The following is a 13063-nucleotide window of genomic DNA, read 5'->3' on the forward strand; positions in this document are numbered from 1 at the left end:
AAACCCTGGCTGGCTGACACAGAAGCCAGGGTGCCATAGAAAAGTATAAGCTCCATTCCTAGAGATACCTTTGACCTAGAGGGAAGCAGAGGAATATCACAAAGATGGCCTCCAGTGGCTTCTGTCCCCAGAGAACACCTAAGTAGGACCCTAGATGTGTGCCAAACCAGAAGTCTGCTCCTCAAGCCAAAACTCCAGGAAAGGCCAACAGGCATTTCGTAGAAATATTGAGATTATAGTTCAGTCTGTAGCTACAGTGTGCCTTTGGTGTGGTTGCTAGCCCTGAACTGTCTCTGCATTTCTTACAATCGCATGGGGCCCGTGAATACAAACCCCCCCTGGCCATCAGATCAAGGAATGACCCCTGGGTGGCTGCCACATAATCCAATGCAACAGAGGTAGAAACTGGGACACCAGATCTTTGTCCAGATTTCCCTCTAGGAGTTACCAGTGCCCTGCAGTACAGCAGAAGGAGGACCTGAAGATATGCCTATGCCTATCCTCCAATTTCCCTATAGAGGATGATGGTTGGCCCTCAGTTGTCTGTTTAATTAGAAGTCTGCCCCTTAGGCCTCAGCAAAAAAGATTAATCTCATAGGACTTTAACAGAAAAAGATAGGTGCTTCAGTCTGTGGTGCTCTCCTGTGCCCTGAGAGTGGTGGCCTGTTAATAAGTCTTTCTTTATTTGTTACAGTCCTGTAGGACCCACTAGCCACCATAGCTATATGATTTAGCGGTGTCTCCTGGGTGGCAGCTGTAAAACTCAGAGGGTGTCTGAGGAGAACATAAGCTCGTTTCCTAGAGATATCAGTGAGCTGAAAAGAGGCAAGGGAGAGTATAAAGATGTTGCCTCCTGGAGTCTATCTTTGAGGAGAGTTTTAGTAAGCCCCTAGATGTGTTTTATTTATTTTTTTATTTTTTTAAATGTTTTTATTCATTTATTTTTGAGACAGAGACAGAGTATGAGCAGGGGAGGGACAGAGAGAGAGGGAGACACAGAATCTGAAGCAGGCTCCAGGCTCTGAGCTGACAGCACAGAGCCCGACGCGGGGCTTGAACTCACGGAGTGTGAGATCATGACCTGAGCTGAAGTCGGACACCCAACCTACTAAGCCACCCAGGCGCCCCCCTAGATGTGTTTTAAATTAAATGCTTGCCCCTCAGGCCAGAGCTTTTAAGTAGGCAAATAAGTCTCTTTCACAGAAAGTCTGGGCACTTTTCAGGTGGCTTCCTCTATCCTGGACCCTGGGGTGGGTGAGTCCATGACTGTGGACCCTTTAAGAACTGTTTCTCACTTAGCTGTAGCTTGTGGGTCTTGTGGACACAAGCCCTGTTGGCTTTCAAAGCTAGATGCTTTGGGGGCTTGTCTGTCAGGTGTAGATATTAAAATTGGGGTACCAGATGTAAGGCTCAGACACTTCACTCCTCAGGGAGAAGCTTAGAGTTTTGAATTCCCTCCCAATTGTGGCTCATCATGCTGGGGAAGAGATTTAGGGTCAGATTGTATCTGTTTCTTCTATCCACTTTGATGTGAGCTTTTTCTCATTTGCCCAGTGTGTAGGAATCACTCAGCTAGTTTTTAGAGGGTTTCTTTTTTTTTTCAGACAAAATTATTCTGTATATAACTGTAGATTCAGTGTGTCCAAGGGAAGAGGTGTGTTCAGGATCTCCTACATTTCCATCTTGAACCACTTCCATAAGGAAAATATTTAATCATGTTTATGGTGGGTTATGGAAATGGTAGATCAGCCCAGCTGGATCTGGATCTCACCAAGTGTATTCCAGAGGGGCCTTATGAAGTTCTTGTGGACAAGATGGGGAAATTGACCAGTTAGATGGTTTATGAGATAGTTTGAAATTTCGTTAAGTAAACTTACCCAAGTATCAGATTCAGGACTTTGTTCTCAAGCCTATTTCATTACTCCTTTGTGTTATCAGATAGTTTAATGATTTAGGGGAAACACAGTACAAATTCACAAGTGGAATTGTTCAGGGGGTCATGACAGTGAATCTGCATTAGCACAGATTCATCATTCCAAAAGGATTCTCTGTGCTAGGCTGAATCTAATAACGTGACATTTAGTAGTGATCCTGGGTTTAGGTCAAAGGAATCAGATGTACAAGTACAGACAGATTAGAAAGAGTTTTAAAAATTGGTGAATATTTTAATCAATTTTGAGATCAGTTTGAGTCAAAACTATGACAGAACCACCACTACTGTTAATGAGACCACACCCTGTATTGATAGAAATCCAAGGTAGAATGAGGCTGTTCTAAATTTTGCCCATCCCAGTGCTGCTCAGACCATATATGAAATACTATATTTGCTTCAGAGATGACCTTCTAAAAGCATAAAACATATTTAAGTGTACCCAGATGAAAGAAAACAGCAAAGAGATTCAAGCCTGTCATAATAATAATACCTACTTTAATTTTACCCCCTTTGTATAACTTTTGAAAAAAAAATCTCAGTGGAGTGTTTGCTTTAATTAATATCCTTTTTTTTTTTTTTTAAATTATTGGCAAGTCAGCTAACATACAGAGTAGTCTTGGCTTCAGGAGTAGATTCCCTTGATTCATCACTTACATATCCATCCTGACAAGTGCCCTCCTCAATGCCCATCACCCATTTTCCCCATCTTCCCAACCCCCACCGCCATCAACGCTCAGTTTGTTCTGTTTAAGAGCCTCTTAGAATTTGCCTCCCTTTCTGTTTGTATTTTTTTTCCTTCCGTTCCCCTATGGTCACCTGAAGTTTCTCAAATTCCACATATGAGTGAAATCATATAATATTTGTCTTTCTCTGACTGAGTTATTGCACTTAGCATAATACCTTCCACTTCCATCCACATTGTTGGAAATGGCAAGATTTCATTCTTTTTCATCCCCAAATAGTATTTCAATGTATATAAATATACCACATCTTCTTTGGATAAAGAAGCAGTTGATGGACATTTGGCCTCTTGCCATAATTTGGCTATTGTTGATAGTGCTGCTATAAACATTGGGGTGCTTGTGCCCCTTCAAAACAGCCCTCCTGTTTCCTTTGGATAAATTCCTAGTAGTGCTATTGCTGGGTCATAAGGTAATTCTATTTTTAATTTTTTGAGGAACCTCCACACTGTTTCCAGAGCAGCTTCACCAGTTTGCATTCCCACCAATAGTGCAAGAGGGTTACCTTTTCTCCACATCCTTGCCAACATCTGTTGTTTCCTGACTTGTTAATTTTAGACACTCTGGTGGGAGGTGGTATCTCAATGTGGTTTTGATTTGTATATCCCTGATGATGAGCAATGTTGGACATCTTTTCGTGTGTTTATTTGCCATTTGGATGTCTTCTTTGGAAAAGTATCTATTCATTTTTTCTGCCCTTTTTTTGTGTTTCAGATGTTCAGTTTGGTAAGTTCTTTATAGGTTTTTGATACTAACACTTTATCTGGTATGCCATTTGGAAATACCTTCCCCCTTTCCATTGGTTGCCTTTTAGTTTTATTGATTGTTTCCCTTGCTGTGCAGAAGCTTTTTATCTTGATGAGGTCCCAATAGTTCATTTTTGCTTTTATTTCCTTGCCTTTTGAGACATGTCAAGTAAGAAGTTGCTGCGGCCAAAGTAAAAAAGGCTCCTGCTTGTTTTCTCTTGCAGGATTTTGATGGTTTCCTATCTCACATTTAGGATTTTCATCCATTTTTAGTTTATTTTTGTGTATGGTTTAAGAAAGTGGTCCAGTTTCATACCTCTGCATGTTGCTATCCACTTTTCCCAATTTGTTTTCCTAAAGAGACTGTCTTCTTTCCATTGGATACTCTTCCCTGCTTTTTTGAAGATTAATTAGCCATATATGTGTGGGTCCACTTCTCGGTTCTCTATTCTATGCCATTAGTCTATGTGTCTGTTTTTGTGCCAACACCATATTGTCTTGATGATGACAGCTTTGTAATACAAGCTAAAGTCCGGGATTGTGATGCCTCCAGCTTTAGTTTTCTTTTTCAACATTTCTTTGGCTATTCAGGATCTTTTGTGGTTCCGTACAAATTTTAGGATTGTTTGTTCTAGCTCTCTGGAGAGTGCTGGTGCTATTTTGATTGAAATTGCTAGAATGTGTAGATTGCTTTGGGTAGTATCAAATTTTAACAATATTTGTTCTGATTCCTGAGCATGGAATGTTTTTCCATTTCAATGTGTCTTCTTCAACTTCTTTCATAAGCTTTCTGGGTTTTTTTTTTGTTTTTTTGTTTTTTTTTTTCAGTGTACAGATCTTTTACCTCTTTGGTTAGGTTTATTCCTAGGTATTTTATCGTTCTTGTTGCATTTGTGAATGGGTTCAATTCCTTGATATCTCTTTCTCTTGCTTCATTATTGGTATATAGAATGCAACCAATTTCTGTACGTTAATTTTGTATCCTGTGATTGTGCTGAATTCATGTATCAGCTCTAGCATTTTTTTGGTGGGGTCTTGTGGGTTTTGCTTGTAGACTATCATGTCATCCACGAAGAGTGAACGTTTCACTTCTCTGCCAATTTGAATCCCTTTTATTTCATTTTGTTGTCTGATTGCTGAGGCTAGTGATTCCAACACTATGTTAAACAACAGTGGTGAGAGTGGACGTCCCTGGCGTATTCTTGATCTCCGGGGGAAAGCTCTCTGTTTTTCCCCATTGAGGATGATATTTACTGTGGTCATTTCATGTATGGCTTTTATGACGTTAGAGTATGTTCCTTCTATCCCAACTTCCTTGAAGGTTTTTATTAAGAAAATGCTTTTTCTGCATCTATTGACGGGATCATATGGTTCTTATCCTTCTTCTTTTAAGGTAATATATCAAGTTGATTGAATTGCAAAAATTGAACCAGCCCTGCAGCCTAGGATGAGTCCCACTTGATCATGTTGAATGATTCTTTTAATATACTGTTAAATTTGGTTTGCTAGTGTCTTGTTGAGAATTTTTGTACCCATGTTCATCAGTACCATGTTCAGTACCATGATCAGTACCATGTTCATCAGATATTGGCCTGTAATTCTCCTTTTTAGTGGGTTCTTGTCAGTTTTGGAAATCAAAGTAATGCTGGCTTCGTATAATGAGCCTGAAAGCTTTTCTTTCATTTTATTTTTTGGAACAGCTTGAGAAGAATAGGTATTTAAGTGTCTGGTAGACTTCTCCTGGGAAGCCATCTGCCCTAGGACTCTTATTTGTTGGGCGATTTTTGATTACTGAGTCAATATCTTCTCTGCTTATGGTTTGTTCAAATTTTCTATTTCTTCCCTTTTGAGTTTTGGTAGTGCGTGTGTGTCTATTACTCTTATGTGTCTACCCTTTTAGGTTAAGGCCCATTTGTCCCTAGAGGTGTTCAGCATTCTCTTTTTGTCTTTGTATCTTGCCAGTTTCGCTATGATATGTCTTGGTGTTGACCTGTTTTTGTTGATTTTGAAGGGAGTTCTCTGTGCCTCTTGGACCTGGATGCCTATTTCCTTGTCCAGATTAGGGAAGTTCTTAGCTGTGATTTGTTCAAATAAAATTTCTGCCCTTTTTCTCTCATTTCTTCTTCTAGAACTCCTAATGATATAGATATTATTTCGTTTCATTGAATCACTTAGGTCTCTTATTGCCCTTTGTGGTCTAGTAATTTCCTTTCCATATCTCATTTGTAGCATTTCTTAAATCATTGTGTCTGTTTCTTAGGTCTTTAATCCCTGCAGCAATAGATTCTCTGCTGTTGTCTATGCTTTTTTCAAACCCAGCTATTAGTTGTATGACTGGTATTCTAAATTCTTGTTCAGATGTATTGTTTATATCTGGTTTGAGCAATTCTCTGGCTGTCTTCCTGGAATTTCTTTTCAGGAGAATTCTGTTTCATCACTTTTGCCAGGTTTGTGTCTCTTATGTGTTTTAATGGTTTGTTATCTGTCCTGCACCAACGAGAACTACTATATTAAAAAGGGGTCATACACTGGCCCAGGGCCTGGCCTTTCAGGAAGTGTTTTTAGAGTGTGTTGCGTGCACTCTATTGTTGCGTCTTTGGCTGCTCTACCCCACTCGTCTGTCTTCTACAAAGCTTCTCCTTAGTCATACTGGTAGAATGTTTAGACCATTGTTAGACAAATCAAAGAAACTATAAGGGTTAATCCAGTGAGAGCAAAAGGAAAATAAAGTTGGAGATATAGAAAAGGTGTAAAAAAAATAGAATAAAAATGCCTGATTAAACAGACACAGAAACAGAGAAAGCAAAAAAAAGAAAAAATACATATATATAATATATATATTTTTATAATATATATAATTTGTATTTATTAATTTATTATTTATTATTATAGTGTTAACTTATTATTATTATTAATTTATTAATATGTAACAAATATATTTTTATATGTATAAAACACGTGTTATATATGTATATATATTGACAAAAAAACAAATCAGAAAGTTTAAGCCTGATTCCAGAGTAAAAAAATGAAGAGGTAGAAAGAAAACTATAGAAAAGAGTAGAGAAGGAAAAAAAAAAAAAGAAAATGGCAACACAGTAATATATAATACCACAGGATAGTTGTCTGTTTGTATGTGGGACAGGTGACTGTGCTGGTCTGGAGGAGAGGCCCTCTGGTTCACCCAGTATCAGTCCCACGCCATTAGATAAGTAGTTGCCATCCACTGAGGGGTGAGATTTTGTGTAAGTGGGTCGGCCTCCACAAGGGGCCACTATTCTGTGCCCTGAAGCCGCACCATGCTGGTGATGGGGAGAAAAACGGCAACACCCAAATCTCTCCTCCCCGGACTGGGTGTCTTAAACCATGCTGTTTAGGCAGCCCTCACAACGTAGCTCAGGCAGGTGGCTTGCCCTGTCCCACAGTTCCCCCATGCCTCTTAGGTGCTAGGCTGGGATTCAAAACCTGGTGTCTTAAAGGACCCAGCACCAGTTCTAGGATAGTGCTGCCCCACCCTGCCCATATGGCAGGCACATGCAGGGTCTTTTAACCTTGGGGAGGCAATATACACTCTTCCACAGTACTCAAGGGAAGGGACTATTCTCCCCACTGTGCCCCTGAGATGGGATACTACACTGGGGCTGGCTCCCCTCCCCACAAGTGCATGCACGTGGAAGCAGATTTCTTCCATAGGATGGCACACACTTTTGAAAACTGCAGTCTTCAGCTCCTAAGGCTGTTCGCAAAGTACGCTAGCAATCTCCCTAGATTTCTCATTTCTAGTCCGTGGTCTGGAAAGGTTTTCCTCTTGTCCTAACACAATACCACAATCCACAGTTTCTCTCTCTCCTTTTTGTCTCTCCACAGAGGGGGAACCCTTCCCTCCGGGCCCATAATGTTTTATCTCCCCCAATTCGCATAGACACACCTCTGTCCCGTCAAGCTGTCTCCCTCCACCTGTGCAGATTTTTCTGTCACTCTGCAGATAGATTTCCTGGGTGTTCCAGGTGTTCTGACCTCAATACAGCTGTTTGAGGGACGAGGGAAATCTTTGTCCCTCTACTTCTCCACCATCTTAACTCCTAATTGATACACTTTGAAACACCTAATAGGTGGATAACCAAAGTTGTTCTGAAATCAGACCACCAGGGTTCAAATCTCGCCTTTACAATTTTACAGCAATGTATTTAAGTTCTTTAAAACTTAATTCCTGCAAATCCAAACACTGAAGTTTGCCCAAGGTAGAATGATTGTTAAATGACACTCATATTTATGTATCATGATGAAATTCATCCAAGGATAAAGGGAAAAGAATCTAACTCTTCAAAAAGCAGTGGAGAAAAATACTAGAAGATAACTTAAAAGGAATAAGACTAAATGAACACTCGATCTCAATATTGAAAGCTTCAAAAATGTGGTGGAAAAAATCTGAAATTTATAACTTTTCTTGTCCTAGAAAACCTGATGCAATTAATGAAATAATGCTAATAAGAGGATAGAATTCACCCATGAAACAATTCATTTTCGATTTGATTTTTTATTAAGGCAAAACATTATTTATAATGGTTTTGTTTGTTTTGTTTTTCTTCCAAGGGAATCGTTGTGATTTTCCACAAATAAAACATGGTAGTCTATACTATGAAATTATCTATAGACGAGACTTTCCAGTACGTGTAGGAAAAAAATATTGGTATTCCTGTGAGACCAATTTTGTGACTGCTTCACAAGAGCCCTGGGAATATATTCATTGCACAAAAGAAGGATGGTCACCAGCAGTACCATGCCGCAGTAAGTCAACCGTTATAATTGTATATGTATAAATAGTTCATATCCTGGAGGGAGCAGACATGTAAGTGAGTACAATTAAGACTACTATGACAAAAAGGCGGCCAAGGGATGAATTTTATGAGCAAAAATACCAACTTGAGGTTTTCCTTTTATGAGGAGCTCTTCCTAAAATCTTATTAGAGATAAAGTTAGAGGTTTTTTGAAAATACCTATATCATTTACCCATACCTTAATTATAAATACTGAAAGTAAATAGTATTGACTATTGATTTTTTTCTTTTTCAACATTTGGTATTAGCTTTATTTTTGGATACTTATGCATTATAGTTTAAATGTTGTACAAATAATTTTTTATTTATTTATTTTTGAGACAGAGAGAGACAGAGCATGAACGGGGGAGGGGCAGAGAGAGAGGGAGACACAGAATCGGAAGCAGGCTCCAGGCTCTGAGCCATCAGCCCAGAGCCCGACGCAGAGCTCGAACTCACAGACCGCGAGATCGTGACCTGAGCTGAAGTCAGCCGCCCAACCAACTGAGCCACCCAGGCGCCCCTACAAATAATTTTTAATTTGCTATTTTCACTGAATTTATGGGTTTAAAAATTTTTTGTTTATTATTTTTATGATTTTTAGGACAATGTATTTTCAATCATTTGAAAAATGGAGATAACCCAAAACGAGGAGTAAAATACGTACAAGGTGAATCTGTAAGAGTTAACTGCCATGCTGGCTACAGTCTTCAAAATGAGCAGACTGTGATGACCTGTACAGAGAGTGGCTGGTTCCCTCCTCCCGAGTGCATTCTTCTCAGTAAGTAAATGGTCTCAGATCTCAGTATATTTATGGTTTTCTAACCCTCATCTATATTAACTGTGACAAAATATTTATATCAACTTCCTTATTTCCACCAATGAATCTACTTAGTTTTATTTTTTCCAAGAGTGTGTGAGTGGATATACACATTTTTGATACATATATATAGCAAAATAAATGTCTAATGATAGGCATTAGTCAAGAAAGCAGTCATGGAACTACAAAGAAGTAACCTGTATTAATAGGGTGACACCAGGAATGGAAGGAGGAAGATGTGACGGAGTAGGGGGATCCTAGGCTTGCCTCATCCCATAAGGATAACTATCAAATCATCCTAAATACCCCCGAGATTGACCTGAAGACTGGCAGAACAGATTCCACAATTAAAGGTACAGAACAGGCCACATTGAAGAAGTAAGATGTACAGAGATGCAGGTTTCTCTCCCAAACTGAGAAGAAATGGACTGTGGCCACTGAGGTGGTAAGGGAGTAGTGGTCACAGAGAGGGTGAAAGACAGACTGACACACAGAGGAACACACAGGAAAAACAAATCCCCATAGAAATTAGCTTGGAAAGGGAGAGGGGACAAATTTTGTGAGTTCCTGCAACCAGTGAGGCTTAAAGCCTGGGGTTTGAAAGGTCAGTGTGCTTGGGTCTGGAAGAGATCAAAGGGCATTGGGACTGCTCTTGGAGATAAGGCAAGCAAAGAGCCTGTGGACATACAGCATGGAAACAGCAATCTGATGAGCACTTGGAGCACACAGTGGGGAGGTTATTTGCTCATCCTGGAGCATGTTGCAGAAAGGGAGCATTCACAGAGACCCCTCTGAAAACAAAGGAACTGGCAGGTGCCATTTCCCTCTCCCGCCCTTCAACATTAACACAGGGTCAACTGTGGGAACCAGCACAGGGCTCACACTTGCTATCTTACTTGCTTACACCAAGCCCTATGTCCCTATGCTCTGGTGGAACCACGCTTCCCAGTCACACTTGCCTCAGTCCCAGAGCAGGCAGCCCCCAACCACAAAAGACCAGATCAAATCCCAGCCCAAACTGCATCTCCCAACTTGGAAGGTTTTTTGTTTGTTTGTTTGTTTGTTTGTTTGTTTTGTTTGTTTGTTTTTGGCAGGGGGCAGGGAGGTGGGGCTGGATTCCAGCAGCAATGTTGAGAAGTCTCATTTCACAAGCAGACCAGAATACACCAAGTTAAAACTTACCACATTCAGGCAAGGAACCAAACACTGCCCACAACAGGCAAAGAAAGCCTCTGCAGATGAGTGACCGGAAAGATAAAGCAGTCAGGACACAACAGCAGTGTGCACATAGCATACATTGGAGACACTCCCTGAAGTGCCAGGCCCTGGGGAAACGGGGTCACAACACCTCAGGGCATGACAGAACCTCTTTTTCATAAGGCCATTACCCTCAGGAACAGGAGAAGTAGCTGACTTTTTTAACACAGAAAAGTAAGCCAAGAAACTTAGACAAAATGAGAAAACAGAAGAAATTGTCCCAAATGCAAGAACAGTGCAATGCCACAGCCATGGATCTAAGTGAAACAGATATTAGTAAAATACCTAATAGAAAATTTAATGTAACAAATCTAAAGATACTGGACTTAAGAAAAAAAATCCAAGACATGGGTGAAACCCTTAATACAGAGATAAGGAATAACACAGCAGAGATAAAGGGCTCAATAAACAAAATCAGAAACACACTTGGTGGCATGAACAGCAGGCTGGAAGAAGGAGAGGAACAACATAATGGCCTAGAAGACAAAGCAACAGAAAGTTATCAAGCTGAACAAAAGAGAGAAAAGAATTATGCAAAAAGAGAATAGATTTATGGAACTCCATGACTCCATCAAACATAACACCATTCATTGTAGAGGAGTCCCAGAAGAAAAAGAAAGAAAAAAAAGGGACAGAACATTTATTTGAAGAATTAATAGCAGAAAACTTCCCTAATCTGGGAAACAGATATCCATATCCAGAAGGCACAGGGAACCCCCAAGAAAATAAACAAAAGCTAACCCACAGAAACATATATATTGTAATTAGATTGGCAAAACATGGGGGTATAGAAAAAAAATTTTAAAGCAGCAAGACAAAAAAAAAAAAAAAAAAAAAAAAAGTCCCATACAAGGGAAAACCCATAAGGCTCCTAGGGCATTTTTCAGCAGAAGCTGAAATAATAAAGGGGACAGTCCAACAAAAAGATATAATGATTATAAATGTTTATGCACCCAACATGTAAGCTCCCCTATACATAAAAGTTAATAACAAATAGAAAAGAACTAAACATTCATAATAAATGATAGTAGGGGATTTTCACACTTCAGTTACACAAATGGACAAGATCATTTAAACAGATAATCAACAAGGAAACAACAGCTCTGAATGACACACTGGAACAGATGGATTTAACAGATATTTTGAGAACACTGCATCCTAAAACAGCAGAATACACATGCTTTTCAAGTGTATGTGGAACATTCTCCAGAATGGGACACATATTAGGACATAAAAGAAGCCCCAACAAATTCAAAAAGGTCAAAGTGATACCATGCATCTTTTCTGAACACACTACTATGTAACTAGAAGTCAACCACAAGAAAAAGTCTGAAAAGAGCATAAATATATGAAAGTGAAGTAACATGCTAATAAACAATGAATGGGTCAACCAGAAAATAAAAGAAAATTCAAAATACCACATGGAAACAAGTGAAAATGAAAACACCACAATTAAAAACCTTTGGGATGCAGCCAAACTGGTTCTAAGAGGGAAGTTTGTAGCAATACAGGTCTGCTTCAAGAAGCAAGAAAAGAATCAAATAAACAATTTCACTTGACACCTGAAGAAGCTAGAAAAGCAACCACAAACAAAAGCTAAGAAAAAAAAACAGAAGGAAAGAAATAATAAGGATTAGAACAGAAATAAATGGGGGTGCCTGGGTGGCTCAGTCGGTTAAGCATCTGACTGTGAGTCAGGTCATGATCTCACGGTTTGTGAGTTCAAGCTCCATGTCAGGCTCTGTGCTGACAACTCAGAGCCTGGAGCCTGCTTTGGATTCTGTGTCTCCCTCTCTCTCTGCCCCTCCCCTGCTCACACTCTGTCTCTCTCTCAAAAATGAATTAACTTTAAAATTTTTTAAATCAAAGAAAGAAATGTCATAGAAACTAGAAAAACAATAGAGCAGATCAAAGAAACCAGGAACTGGTTCTTTGAAAAAATTAATAAGTGATAAACTGCTAGCCATACTATCAAGAAGAAAAGATAAAGGACCCAAATAAGTAAATCACAAGAGAGGAGAAATAACAACCAACACCACAGAAATTCAAACAATTATACGAGAATATCATGGAAAACTGTATGCCACAAAGTCGGTAATCTGGAAGAAATGGATAAATTCCTATAAACATAAACCTACCAAAACTGAAATGGGAACAAATAAAAAAATGAACAGACCAATTAACAGAAAAAAAAAAAAAAAGGAATCAGTAATCAAACACCTCCCAACAAACAAAAGTCCAAGACCAGATGAGTTCACAAGTGAATTCTACCAAACATTTAAAGAAGAGTTAATATGTATTCTTCTCAAACTATTCCACACTTGATCTTAGCCAGAAGTCCGAGAAGCAATCTTCTTAAACTATTCCAAAAAGATAGAAAAAGAAGGAAAACTCCAAATTCATTCTATGAGGCAGCACTACCCTGATACCAAAACCAGATAAAGAAACGAGAAAAGGGAACTGTAGGTAAATATTTCTGATGAATATAGATGCAAATATCCATAGCAAATACTAGCAAACCAAATCTAACAAAACATTAAAAAATTATTCACCACATCAGTCTTATGCACGGTGATTTATTCCTGGAGTCCAAGGATGGTTCAATGTTAACAAACCAATCAATGTGATATATCACATCAATCAAACCACATCAATAAAAAAAAGGATAAGAACCATATGATCATTTCAACAGATGCCAAAAAAGCATTTGGCAAAATATAACATCAATTCATAATAAAAGCTCTCAACAA

General features: G+C 39.1%; 1 protein-coding gene across 6 annotated transcripts in view; it reads left to right on the forward strand.

Annotated features, from left to right (window-relative positions):
* The window catches only part of CFH (complement factor H), a 224954-nt gene that overhangs the window by 167916 nt on the left and 43975 nt on the right, over positions 1–13063 (forward strand). For 5 of the 6 annotated variants that reach the window (XM_027074901.2, XM_053209179.1, XM_053209178.1 and 2 more), the window contains exons 8-9: positions 8013–8207; positions 8841–9017. In XM_027074901.2, the coding sequence (XP_026930702.1) occupies positions 8013–8207; positions 8841–9017 (372 nt within the window). The remainder of the gene's footprint in view (positions 1–8012; positions 8208–8840; positions 9018–13063) is intronic. The other variant, XM_053209182.1, reaches the window with a different exon arrangement.

Source organism: Acinonyx jubatus, chromosome E4 (genome assembly GCF_027475565.1).
Source record: "Acinonyx jubatus isolate Ajub_Pintada_27869175 chromosome E4, VMU_Ajub_asm_v1.0, whole genome shotgun sequence".
Lineage (NCBI taxonomy): Eukaryota > Metazoa > Chordata > Mammalia > Carnivora > Felidae > Acinonyx > Acinonyx jubatus.